This window comes from Oryzias melastigma, linkage group LG7 (genome assembly GCF_002922805.2).
Source record: "Oryzias melastigma strain HK-1 linkage group LG7, ASM292280v2, whole genome shotgun sequence".
Lineage (NCBI taxonomy): Eukaryota > Metazoa > Chordata > Actinopteri > Beloniformes > Adrianichthyidae > Oryzias > Oryzias melastigma.
Genome location: NC_050518.1, coordinates 25,230,633 through 25,244,858, shown reverse-complemented (window position 1 = coordinate 25,244,858; position 14,226 = coordinate 25,230,633). Strand labels below are relative to the sequence as shown.

At 39.6% G+C, this 14,226-nt stretch overlaps 1 protein-coding gene across 6 annotated transcripts in view; it reads left to right on the top strand.

The window, feature by feature from the left end:
- myt1a (myelin transcription factor 1a) overlaps positions 1-14,226 on the top strand; it is a 29,265-nt gene that overhangs the window by 2,507 nt on the left and 12,532 nt on the right. For 4 of the 6 annotated variants that reach the window (XM_024293402.2, XM_024293401.2, XM_024293399.2 and 1 more), the window contains 9 exons: positions 749-791; positions 1,591-1,656; positions 2,488-2,696; positions 2,895-4,016; positions 6,935-7,054; positions 10,141-10,231; positions 13,391-13,504; positions 13,577-13,794; positions 14,024-14,110. In XM_024293402.2, the coding sequence (XP_024149170.1) occupies positions 749-791; positions 1,591-1,656; positions 2,488-2,696; positions 2,895-4,016; positions 6,935-7,054; positions 10,141-10,231; positions 13,391-13,504; positions 13,577-13,794; positions 14,024-14,110 (2,070 nt within the window). The remainder of the gene's footprint in view (positions 1-748; positions 792-1,590; positions 1,657-2,487; positions 2,697-2,894; positions 4,017-6,934; positions 7,055-10,140; positions 10,232-13,390; positions 13,505-13,576; positions 13,795-14,023; positions 14,111-14,226) is intronic. The other 2 variants (XM_024293403.2, XM_024293404.2) reach the window with 2 other exon arrangements.

Sequence of the window (14,226 nt, the reverse complement as noted above, 5' to 3'; positions counted from 1 at the left end):
CAAAGTTTCCTAAAGAATAAGGCAAGTTTATCTGTATAGCACATCATGTACAGAGACAATTCAAAGTGCTTTACATAAAACATTAAAAGAAACAATCAAGAGAAATAGTAAAAATGTGATCATTAAAATAAAATTAAAAGAAAGTAAAAAGACAACAACAAATTTAAGCCATACTAGTCCAATTTAGCTGAGAACCGATGAGTCTTTAACCTGGATTTAAATACACTGAGTGTTTCAGCAGATCTAAGGTTTTCTGGAAGTCTGTTCCAGATCTGTGGAGCATAGAAGCTGAATGCAGCTTCTCCATGTTTAGTTCTGACTCTAGGAACTGATAAAAGACCGGATCCTGATGACCGGAGAGGTCTGGCTGGTACATACTGGGTCAGGAGGTCAGTCATGTATTTTGGTGCTAAACCATTCAAAGCTTTATAAACCAGTAACAGAACTTTAAAGTCTATCCTCTGACAGACAGGTAACCAGTGTAAAGACCTCAGAACTGGACTGATGTGGTCTACTTTCTTGGTCCTTGTGAGAACCCGAGCAGCAGAGTTCTGAATAAGCTGCAGTTTCCTGATGGAAACAATATTCAACTTCTGTTTCCTAAAAAAACTCTCTATACAGATTTACCACAAATCATGTAAATTATTTACATTTTGCATTTTCCCAAAATGACTCTCTCTGTATTTTTAAAGAGCTGCACTGACAACTGAAGTAGTCTATACTGACGGTTTTACTGCTTTTCTCACAGGGTCAACAGAACTGGACAAACAAGAGATGAAATTGGAACTAAGGTAACGTCATGTTATGTTTCAACAATCCAAAAGTTTTCGATGGTCACAGATTCTTCAAGTATTCTCACCTAAAAGAGGAAAGGTCTGTCTGTACTGTTCCTCATAGAAACACGTCCCCTGTGAGAAACAGAATGAAAAAGAATCCAGAAAATCACAATGTTTGATATTTAAAGAATTTTTTTTGTATAATGGAGCAAAAAATGTATTTTCTCCTACAAACGAGCAGGACTTCTGTGTTAATGTCATTAAAAGAGTTATCTGTATAAAACTCAGCGGTCTACACCCTTGAACAGTCAGATTATAACCTCTCAGCATTGACCAAGACCATAGAGCTGTCAAAGGACACCAGGGACCACCTGGACCTCCATGAATGATCTCACCTGGTGGGCCACAAATGATCTGGAGAACAGTTGGGAAACAGAACTACTCGGGAAACTGGTCAATGACCCGAATGGAGCTGGTATGACAGGGACAAAGGTTACTATGGTAACGCATTACATAGTCCTGCAGATCTCCAAGGGTTAATCCAGCACATGTCCAGACCCGTCTAAAGTTCTCCAGAGATAATCGGGATGATGTGGGCTCCAAAACGTGTTTAAAAGTTGATATCCTGGATTCTTTTCTTACATTCTGTCTGTCATCGTTGAAGTGTTTCTGGACAGTACAGACCTTCCGGCTTTTTAAGTGGAACAACAGAATCGGTTTGCGACAAATAGCTTTTCTCCATGCTATAACACTGTACCGCAGAAACTTTGTGTTAGTGACATGTGACTTTTGGTGAATGCTTGCACACCTGCAGCACCTGTCCCACCCCAGGATGTGACGGCAAAGGGCACGTCAGCGGAAGATACTCCAGACACAGAAGGTAGGTCACACCAACAAATCCTCATCAAGTCCAGTCGAAAGTTTAAGGACGGACATGTGTGGCCAGGTTGAAGGAATTTATTAACTAATTATTTAGGGTTCAATTGTACTTATTTTTTGGTCCCATTTTCACTTGTATCTTACTCATTGTTGGGGGCAAAATGTACTTTAAAAAATAAAATAAGAAGTACTTCTTTCTGTTGTCCAGTACTCGTCCACAACCCAAAGGTTTGGAATCGCTGCTTTACAAACTTGAATTACAGATAAAAATTTGCTTCTGGAGTTTGTATACATTCAAATAAATGACTTTTTGTCTTAGATATGTTCAGCTCCACCCCCTGCATGAGGAAAATAATTCACTATTCACATTTGTCATTGTGTATTTGTGTTTTCACACAATTAAATATTAGTCAACTGACTCTCATGTACATAGAACTGGGGTTAGTGATGTATTTGTTTAAAGTCAAGGCCCGGGGGCCGGATCTGGCCCTCCTGGTTATTATATCCGGCCCTCCAGATCATTTTATTTTATTGTTATTCTCTTATTTTTAACTTTTATAACTTTGGCAAAAATATTTTTATGGACAGCAAAATACTGATTTATTGTGGACTAATAGTCCTACCTTCTCATTATTCATATTTATGTTAAAAAGTTACATTTTTAAAGTTTTAAAAATGTAGTTTTAGAGTGTTCAATAAATGTTTATCCTGTTCGACCCGTGACCTCAGGTGTGTTTTGGATTTTGGCCCCTTGTGTGACACTCCTGGTGTAAGAAGTCTAACGACAGGAGTGTGGAACAGAGCAGGTCTTTACACATTTCCCTCCATCCAGTGTTCTGGGCTGTCCAATCGTAAAGAAACGGAAGCTAGAAGAGGCTGAAGCTGAGGACAACCAGCCTGCATCCAAGCAGAGAAATCTGCCGACGAAAAAGCCTGAAGAAGAAAGCGACACAGCAGAGGAAGAAGAGCAAAGAGACAATGAAGACGTAGGAGAAGATGTCATCAAAGACACAGTTAAAGCAAAAACTGAAGAGATACAAGGTGAGGGAAAGAAAACCAGAAACTCCACCTCTGTGATTTAGACAGGACATTAGGACTATGTATATTTGTTTATCTTATGTTTATTCATGCAAATGTCTTCAATGACGGATTCACATGAAACACTTCTGGCATGTTTTACTGCCAGATAGAATGACTCTCCAGTCAAGATGAACTTGTATCTCTTCTTGATGTCCACAGATGACAGCTCGATGGTGATAGCAGAAGATCCAAAAACACCAAATTCTCTGAGTGATGATCTTAGGGACATAACCGTCACTTCTGAGCTCAAAGTCGAGGGTCATGGGATCAGCGAAGAGGTAAATCTGGAGACAACTGATCATCTCCATGACAAGAAGGGAGTCATGGATGTGGAAGAATGTGAGGAACCAGATCTACCCACAGAGGAAAATGCTGCTTCTGAGCTTCGTGATACAAAAGACGAGACGGAGGAAAGGGAAGAGAAAGAGGAAATTGAGTGCAACACATTAGATAAAAGAAAGCTGAGCAGACCGGTGATGAGGCAGGAGAACTCGGATCATCAGTACTCTACTGGAGACTACAACTTTCAGGTCAAAGAATCCCCACAGGAGCATCAAGAGAGGGATGAGGAAGAAGAACATGAAGACGAACATGAAGAAGAACATGAAGACGAACATGAAGAAGAACATGAAGAGGAACATGAAGAGGAACATGAAGAGGAACATGAAGAACACATAGAAGAACACGAAGAAGAGCACATAGAAGAACATGAGGACAGAGAAAGAACCGAGTCTGAAACTGTGGACACGTACAGTTTAAGTCCAGCCACTCAGGGAACTGATTCAGAGATATTACTCAGGGACCAAACTGTCATCTCCCTCGTGACGAGCAAAGAAGGTTATGATGAAGGGGACGAGGAAGACAATGAGGAGAAGCAGGAGAAGAGTCCAAATGAGGTGGAAGATGAAGATGAAGATGAAGAGGGAGATCAAGACTCAGGCAAAGACTCTCCTGGTCCATTGGTAGTAGAAGTTCGATCTGAGGATGAGGAGGATGAGGAAGAGGATGAAGATGAGGAGGAAGATGAGGAAGAAGAAGAGGAGGAGGAAGAGGAAGAAGAGGAGCATGAACATGCCTCAGAGGGCTCAGGGATTACCGATGACTCTGAGAACTGGGACATGACCCGGGGCAACCTCGGGCTGCTGGAGCAGGCGATCGCCCTGAAGGCGGAGGAGGTCCAGGGCGGCTCAGAGAGCTTCAGCTCCTCAGACTACCAACCACACAGCAGCTCCATGAAGGCATCAGAGACCGCCGCCCGCCGCGGCGGCTACTTCAGCAAAGGTACTCACACTGGCATTCACCTGAGCTGTGGAACAGGAATAAAAAAGTAACATTAAAACAGACTAGATGCATTAGTAGTTGGATTCTTATTTTCACCTGAAACCCTGTGGGTTTTATCAGGATTCCTACAAGTTTCTTCATTCTAAATTTAAGACTTTTTAAGACCTGGGTTGATAAAATCAACTTCCGTTGATCTAAGCTTAATAGATCAATAATCGATCCATAAAAGTAAATATCGATCTAGCACATAAAGCTAAAGTCCTCTAGCTTGATGCTAACGTTTAATGGAATTTCCCATAGGATGGCTAATGCTAACACTTGGTCAGCGTAAACATACATTACTGACTAAATTAACATCTTTATAAACTCATGAATTTTCCAAACTCTTTAAAGGAAATATATTTTAAAGTAACCATTTGTGGTATAAAACACGTTTTTTGCTCATCTTTGCTCATTTTTCTTGAAAAAAGTGAACTGCTTTTGTGCGATCTCCACCTAGTGGCCAAACTGAAACAGAGAAGCAGAACAATGTTAACAATGTTAATGATCTTTTGTTAGAACTTCTCCTTTTGAGAATCCATGTAACTCTGTATGATATTAACAGTCTCATTATTTCACTGATACATTTTACAGAATGTGACCTGGATCAGATTAATGTAAAAATAATAAAAACATATAGATTATTAATGTGTTTATGAACAAATGTGTATAAATCTGTAAACTCAAAACTGAATTGAATCAAACTGAATTGAGTAGATAGAAAGAATTTTCAAAATTTAGAATTGAATCGATCCAGGCTCTGGTGAATAAAATAGAATCAACTCTGAAACTTATTATCGATACCCAGCAATAATGTCAAAAATTATGATCAAATTCTTAGTCTATTTCAAAATTTTTCCTATTTTATAAAATATTCCCCTATTCTGACCAGAACTGTAGCTTCTTCTCTTGTTGGTTGCGACTCTAAAAATGGGACCCGGTGTCTCCCTGCTGGACACTCAGCATTAAGTTTGGGGGCTAAACCACCAAATGTGTGCGGCTGTGTCTGCAGCTCACCCCTCCCCCAGGGGATGGATCAAATCTAGAGGACAAATGTCACATTCTTAGATGTGTAACAACTGATGAGACTTTAATCATTTTTACTTCACGATTAGTGCGGGGGCTCCTTGCCTGACTGAAATAATTGGATAAATTAGATGATCAGAGGGGGGTTTGTGTGGACATCCTACAGGCGTCCTATGGGCACCTATGCATCACCTGCACACCCCGTGCATGTGGCATTTGTGCGCAGTCAGTCAGGGGCCAGTATGCACTCATTACTAATGGCTACAGCAGGGGTCTTCAATTAAAATAATAAAGGTCCAGTTAGGAAAATGTATTGAAGTTAAGGTACAGAAAAACAATATTTAAATATTCAGTGTAATATATTTTTAAGTAGCCGAGGATTGGCTGCACATCTGGATCTTTATTATTGCAAGATAATGTGAAACGTTCAAGAATCTGTCGCCACAGATTGTGCAGAGCAGTTTGGTACGTGGAAACAACTGTCTCTATAAATCCATACTTGGAGGAAGACTCCTGGTTTTGTCTGCAAACAGCAGCTTTTTGTTTCTCTGAAGTCGAAAGCTCTTCTTCAGGTTCTTCTCAGGCTATTTTCTCAGAAACTCTCCAAACATGCATGTGTCCATATATGACGACTTGATAGTGATAATGGTAACAAGAGCTGCATCATTTAAAATACAGCTGCCAATTGTATTAGTTTTGCGTCAAGTTTTGGACCCAAATGTGGGGTGATGTCGACCCAGCATTAGGATCCAGATATTCGGCCTGCATGGCCCAACATCTGGGTCAGGATCCGGACCAAGAATCTGGGTCCACATGACCCAACATCAGAGTTGGGATCTGGACCCAGATTCTGGATCTTCATGACCCAATATCTGAGTTAGGAACCGGACCCAGATGGTGGGTCCCCATGACCCAACATCTGGATGAGGATCCGGACCGTATGACCCAACATTTGGGTTAGGATCCTAACCCAAAACCTGGGTCCAGATCCTAACCCTAACCCTAACCCATATACTGGGTCTGCATGACCCAACATCTGCCAGTTTATGACCCCTGGGCTAGAGTGTAGAGTGGGGGTTTGTACAATTCCTTTACCTGTACATTACAAGGACGTGTAACTTATTCTTACAAATACTTCACAGTACACTTACCACATGACAACAGTACATTCCAATGATGTTAATGACGTCCCTTAAGGTAGCCGTACGACCCTCGAAAAACTACAAGACACACCTGCACTCCCCCTAGGATGCATCCACTCCTCTTTTTACCCTCCACGGGTCCAGACACCCCAACAAAGCCCGAAGTACCGGTACGGGTGCATGTGATCCAGGCTTAAATGGAAGGACATGTCGGTTGGGTATTTATTTTCTCAGATGGAGCTTTATTCTACGTTGCTCTAACCAATAAACCCCCTTCCCCACATCAACTCAGACAGAGGATTCTACACACACACATATATATATTTATATATATGTATGTATATTCTTTGCAGCTTAATCCTTCATTGTCATGAGCTTCTTGAACATACAAAGAAATAAGTCACATTGCTGAGAAACTAAAATAAGCTGATACTGGTGTTACAGTTTTCCTTGTGAGAATATTCTATTTTTCTGTTACAAGGTTGTTGCCTCAACTATAAAATCTATTTTTGGAAGATAAGGTATCTGAAAACAAAGTGAAGACATTCTCAGGAAAGGCGTAAAAAATGTTCAATGCTTTTTACTTTATTTGTTCATTTGTTGTCCTTTCATTTTTTATTTATCCTTCACTTGCTCACTACTTTTTGTTTCGTTGCAGTTTTTTTTTATTTTTGTTTTTGTTGGTAAACTTTTCATGCTGCTTTTGCTCAGATAAGAAAGAAGTGAAGTGTCCCACACCGGGTTGTGATGGAACAGGCCATGTGACGGGTTTATATCCCCACCACCGCAGTCTGTCCGGATGTCCTCACAAAGACCGCATCCCTCCAGAAAGTGAGTTTTCAGTCAAACAATTTCAAAACTAAAGCGTAACCTTGTGCCTGCTCAGTCACTTTTCGCTCCATGAATAGATGTCCTGGTACCACTACTACTAGAAATCAAGTCACTGCTGCAAACGTTTGCTACTGATAACTACTAACACCAACATTATTACGGCTACTCCAGACCACTTTTGCATTGCAGCTGCCCTTTAGGAGACATATGGAATGTTTCTATGAAAACATTTATAACATGCTTTTGTTCACTACAGAGAGACAGTTCAATAACGCCATTCACTAAAAATGACATTGTTGCTCTGTTTCTTTTGGTCCCTCAGAATGAACTGATTGTAGTTTTGTGCTTCTGATCAGACATGATGTTAAAGAACCACTTATGGGGTCAGATAACTGTCAATAAAAAACATATTCATGCAGACAACTTTGAAAAAAAGTATGGCTACAACATTCAGTTTCGTGTTTAACGTGTTTGTTTTGAGTGCGACTTGTCTTTGTCTTGAATACTACATTTCCCCTGTTAACTTACTGTCAAAATAGGTCACGAGGTCACCGGCATATCAAGTCACAAAACATTGATTGTTCAAAGTTAGCATTTTGAGGTTTATTTATTAAAATAAAAATGTTATTGATCCTTAACGTTATCTTGTTACCACAGCTCTGTTTGAAATAAAAGAATAAAACAGATAATAATGGCAATCTCTGACCGCTTTTGTCATTGTCAGGCAACCGCAGCTAACCGTGTGAAGAAAACACGAGAACATCCGGCCAATTTTCAAAATATAACCAATTTTTCCCATTAAAATACCGATAATGACAAATGCTTTTGTATCTAATCAGACTTTAGAGATGAAAATACAGTATCCCCCCCCCGCCCTTATTCGCCTGGGGTTAGGACCGGAGACCTCCGCGAATACGGAGAACTCCAGTCTCCGTCTTACCCCCCCACCCCTGCAGCCGAAGAATGTCCGTTACCGATCCATACTCATCAAAAACACTTCTGATCAGGCTTTGTAAACATTTATTAAATAACACTGGATTATTGCTCAACATAAAGAGTGCTGCCTCCTGCATCAGATAAGTGTGAGAGGACATTTCTATCTAGAATATTTCAGTTTCATCTATAATAAACATCAGCTCTGGATGATAAATATTAGAGATGCAACAATACAGTTTGCCCACGGTTCAATACGTACTAAGCAAGAAAAAATAAACCCTCAAATCCTACTTTTCCACAGCTGAAGATTCATTTTGCAAAGAGAAATACCAAAACAAAAATTTGGATTTTCTCTTAAGTTTTGACAGCTGGATGTCATACTTACGGCAGTGCTGTCCACATGTTTTAACAGGTTGATTTGATGGGTTTTTATCATTTTGATCTTTTAAACTGGTTTATGTATTTTTTTTAACAATGACTGTTTGTTTTATTTCTTTTACACATATTTGTAATTGTAAAACAAAAATAAAAGCCCAGCTAAGGACAAATGCTGCAAACTAGCTATGGCTAAAAGCATTATGATATGGCCATGGGACCGATATTTACAGTCTGCTTTTATTTTTATATTTGTCCTTATTTACTAAATAAATTAAATTCAATTCAATACACAATCTCAACTGAACAATTTAAAATATTTAGAACTGACTTACTCGTCCAAATAGACAACAGTACAGGTAAACTGTAGTGTCCCTTAGCAGTCAGCTCCTTTATTCATGTAACTTTATATTGAGTCATCTGATGCCATTTCTTCATGCAGGTTCGCTGTGCATGCAATGCATTGTGGTCTATATTCGCTAGTCTAGTGAGTATTGATTCATGCTAGTTTTTCGCAAAGACTTCTGGGTAATTTCAATTTCACTCAATTTTGGATTTCGTAGATTCGCACAGCACTAGAAAATGGTGAACGTGATCTATAGTGATAATAATAACAAGAATAATTAATTTTATGCTTTTTATGCATTTTATTATTCTGGTCTGTCTTTCTTGTGTACAGCACTTTGGGCCTCCTTGACTGGTAGTGGAAGGTGCTTTATAAATGAATAAATGTAACGAAATGAAATAAGAGGATACTGAAACAAAACCGCTAAGCTAGCTCAGAGCTAAAGTAGGCTAACTGGAAGCCAACTGTAGCAGCAGTAAAAAAAAATAATTAATTAAATTAAAAACACCTTTAGTAGCATCAGAATACCCAATTTATTTTCTTTCTCTGATTTTTTGATAACTGTCTCTACAGTTTACTATTGAAATTACAGTTCATTTCAAGAGCCTCACTATGCATGCTCGCTTTGCTGTGGTGATGCTTTAGGAATCTGTGTACATTCACGTGACCCCATAATGTATTTTTGAAAGTAAGTTAATGGGATTTTTTTTTTAAATGTCATAATTTAGCACAAATGATTAATTTGTGCTCTATTTTGTCTTTATGAATACATTTCTTTCTGACAGTTATCTTACCCCATACCCACTCCGATGACAATTGGGTTCTTCAAACGGTTTTGTGGCATTTTTCTGATGATGAGGTCATATTAGTCCATATGATGTGGACATATATATATATATATAATTAAGATCAAAACAGCATTTCTGAGTATTTATTCAAATTGTTTAGAATCGGGAACAGGTAAAAATAAAAGTAGTTTGAAACAAGAGAAAATACTCTGGGTGGGCCACAAGCTCCGTGCTCTTAGAAACGGGGAAGAGAAGAGGGGGCGGGGTCGCTCCATGCCAACAGTCCCACACATAAGAGGTAAAATTTTATTGAACTCCTGCCGCTCTGCAGAGACTATGTCCAAGAAAACGACACAGGTTTTTAAAATTTAGTCCAAAAGCGGCCGCATTATAATGAAAAGAGCACTGGGAACGCCTTCACAGCAGATGATCGGAGTGGGTCTTCAAGTGTTGATAAACATGAACAGTCTCTGTCTTGCAGTCGCACAAAACCCTACAGCTTCTTTTGTCATTAAAAAAAAATAAGCTTGTAAAATCTCAATTGTTTTATATGCCTCCTTTAATGCTGCTACCACTGCTATTAAACCATCAGAACATATTAAACATACTGACATGAGTTTCCATGTGCTGTGTGTCTGTAGTCCTGGCCATGCATGAGAATGTCTTGAAGTGTCCCACTCCTGGCTGCTCAGGCCAAGGCCACGTGAACAGTAACCGCAATACGCATCGCAGGTTAACAAGCACCCCAGAGCACACACACACACATACACTCACACACACAAACACACACTTTGTGTATACAACTCTAAGTGCAGATAATTCACTGTCATAAAGCATCAGATGCGTTGATATTTAGGAAAAGGCAAATCAACCAGAAATGATTACAATGTGTTACAACTCAAGTCTGTCTGTAGGCGTTTTAGCTTAAATTGAAGTCATATGTGTAGTTACCAAAATAAACATGTAAATGTTACTCGTGTGTGAAATAGACACTGATGCACACGTTAAAAAGACATATTTACCTCCATATATGTCTGATGTATTGACACTGTAAGTTCTACGCTCTTAGATGTGTATCAATAATATATTGGAAGGTGTTCTGAAAACATTTTTCTATAATAAACACACAGTTGAAGAGAAGAAGATTAGATACAGTGAACAATAGTATAACGTTATATTTGTGTCAAATCTTTGAAACAATACTTTTGCTGTATCAATCTAAAGTGAGACGTTGAAAGAGAAAAAAGGATTATGTTTCTGCAAACGCAACCATTCCATTTGTAAACATAGTTTATGCATCACTGTATACATTATTGCTGTTTTGTTCCTTTCCAACAGAAAATGCTGTTTTCAGCTTCACTGGTTTGATTTTCAGAGCTTAAACGCATCGTCTGCTCGTTTCATTGTTTTTGCTGTTGCAAATCTGACCTATTTGTCACAGGTGGGAGGAGTTTCTGCAGCATTTCTTTCCATTGGCGGTACGTTGTTGAGTGTCAGTGACAGAGACATACTGATACAGGCAGATAGGTTTATTGGGCAGATGGACAGAGCTAAGGCAGGGTCAGGCAGGCAGAAGTCAATCACAAGCATAGAAGCTTCAGGGATCAGACTTCGGATAACGTTGTTCAGTCGTGGGTCGGGGCAGGCGGCAGACAAAGACAAGTTGCCCACAGGAGGGCAGCAGCTACTCAAACCAGGCAGCACTAAAGCCCAGAAGAGACACGTGAGGAAGTATGGATATGATGTCAAAAATCAGCATCTTTGACCTGCGTCGCAGTAGAAACGGCATAGACTGAAGTAGCAACATTGATTCACAGCTCCTCACGTCAGGCCGGGCCTTGTAGCAGCCTGCGTCGACGCTCAGTGCTTGACGGCACAGCCAGACGGCGCAAGATGATCACTGAGGCATTGAGATCTTTGGAAAGGGTCGTGGACAGGATAGGAATGTGGGTTTCCATGACATCCAGTACTGCCTATCGCACTTTCAGCCTGTTTCTGTCTGCCTGTTGAAAGTCCATAGGTACTGCTTTATGACGAAAAAGTCACTAATCCAGGTCAAAATACTTCCTGCTTAAGACTCAGGTGGATCATTGTCAAAGGTCTTCAGGATCCAGGAAATGTAGTGAGTCAGTAGTCCGGTGATGGCTCCTGCTGGTGGCCAGAGAGGAGACAGAGCTCTGATCTTATAGCCCTATTTGTGGAACATTTTTCCTGATAATCATTTACCATTCTGGACAGTCTTTGCATTTATTATTATTTTTGTCAAATTAAAGTTTTTTCTTTGATCTTTTCTTTCACTACCTGAAAGATCTCAACAATTGTAACCCCATGCGCAGTTTCTAGAAATGTAACGATTGATCAATTAATTGATTTCTATTCCTACAATCCAACCAGATTGATCTGTCTGAGGCAAGTTGTTAATCACATCAACTTATATTCTTATAAAATTGTTTCAAAATGAAATAAATTGATGACATTGATATTAGAAAATATCATTTAGATTGAGACATGGTAGCTTTATTTAACAACACCCACGTGATGCAGTAGAAACTGACCAACCATCGTTCCAGTCTAATGTGTTGAAGCACTTTGAATTTAGCAAAGACGTGACCATACAGAGTGTTAGAATCCCTTTGGGTTATTCTGATGAAGTGGGCTGACCTTTATCAAACTAAAATGTGAATGGATTTGACATTTATTCTTGTTTATTAAACTGTTTATTAAGACTGTAATGTCTCTTTATTAGATAAAGTTGGAAACAAAATAAGTAACTCAAATAAATATTGGAAAAAGCCTTACACAGACACCCCATCAGCTCTGCTCAGAATGCTACCACCAACCATTGACTGTATACGAGAACTGGACTGAGTACGTGTGGCGTCATTCATGGACAACAGTTTACTTCCCATTCCAACCAAATTAAATCAATTCATTTTTTTTGCAACGTGGACACGGCGCCGTTGGAGCTAGACGACGTCAGTAAGCAGTGATTGGTCCAAAGCCATCTGAGTCCTTGTTTCTATAGCAACCACCCTCACCAGTCAGGTGTTTGGAAGGCCACGCCCCTCCCTCTTGATACAAAATCTGTCAATCAAAGTCTTCGAACGTTTGACGTGGATATCAGACAATCTGAAGGCAAAATCAAACCAGTGACGCTGAAAACAGCATTTTCTGATGTAAAGATACAAAACATCAATCGTCTGTGCAGCTATGGATACATCATGCTTGCAAGGTTTGTATTTGAAGAAACATTTGTTGCCTCACCTGAGATTATTCTCTTTCAACTTCTTACTTTAGATTGATATACCAAAAGTATAGCGTAAAAAGTTTAGTACTGCTACAGTATATGTATCAATATCATAGTTCTGAGTAGTTGTAACTAATCGGCCCAAATCTGGACTCATTATCCTGTTGACCTCACTTTTATCTCAAAACAAATTGCACTGTTTGTAATTTCACATTTAACTCAGAACAATTAATCGTAATTCATATTATATTGTTTAAAATTGTCTTTAATGATATACATTAGACAGAAAATCCAGTTGGAAGTTAAAGGATCATAAATGATCAATTGAAAACTGAGGTACAACATGGAAAACAATGAGCCCATCTTAAGCAAGACCTCTCATAAATAAAACTACAACGAGTTTGATTCTTGGGAAGGCTATAGAGCAGTTACAACAATAAAATGCAAACATTTATAGAGAGTTTTATGCTCAAATCAGACTCTAAACTTTTCAAATTTACCAAATTAGCAGAGATCCAGTAGCTTATAAACCATATTTAATCAATCTAATACACTGTGTTAATACAACTAACACACACATACATTTTCTGCTCATTTGTGAAAAGACTCTCCATTAATCCGTGTGTGAATGTGTCGTTTGTCAGTTTGTCTGGCTGCCCGATCGCAGCGTCTTCTAAACTGACCAAGCACCAGGACAAACCCGTTCATTTACAGGCTGCAGCCTCCGAGCCATCCTCCAACTCGGACAGAGTTCTCAGGTGAGGAACCTTTCGTCTGTCTCATGCATGTTTCTTTAGGGACACTGACGTCTTTTCTTTTCTTCTCCTCAGGCCAATGTGTTTTGTGAAACAGCTGGAAATCCCTCAGTATGGAAACTATCGACCAAACACAGCAACAACAACACCTCGAGCCAACCTGGCTAAGGAGCTAGAGAAATACTCCAAGGTGTCCTTTGACTATGCAAGCTTCGATGTCCAAGTGTTTGGGAAGCGTATGATTATTCCGAAAACAACCAGCACCACTGACACCTCAGCCAAAGCCTCAAAGGGTAAGGGCGACACAATTCACTCTCAGTCAAGCATGTCAGAAACCATCTGATACTTTGTCATGAAAAATCAACAGTTCAGCTTCTAATTGTGCTTTAAAACTCATCAACTGGGATGTTGTTTCACATTCGTACTGCTTTTAACACACTCCTCAAACTGTTCTGTTGTGCATTGTTACAGACAGGCTCTTGTTTTTATAGATCTATGTGAAATTTGGCTTTTTATAAACAGTGTACGGAGAAGGAACTGAGGCTGTCCTGCTGTCACTGAAGGGCGGGATGGGCTGCATCTCTGATCAACTCCCTCACACTCACACAGGTGACATGACTGCAGTTAGGGCCGCCAAACTTTTGTGAATGGTGAAAAAAAACATGGCTGCCCCCAAACCCCGCCCCCTCATCAAACCGAAAAGGTTCAGCTAAAACAAGCTTACA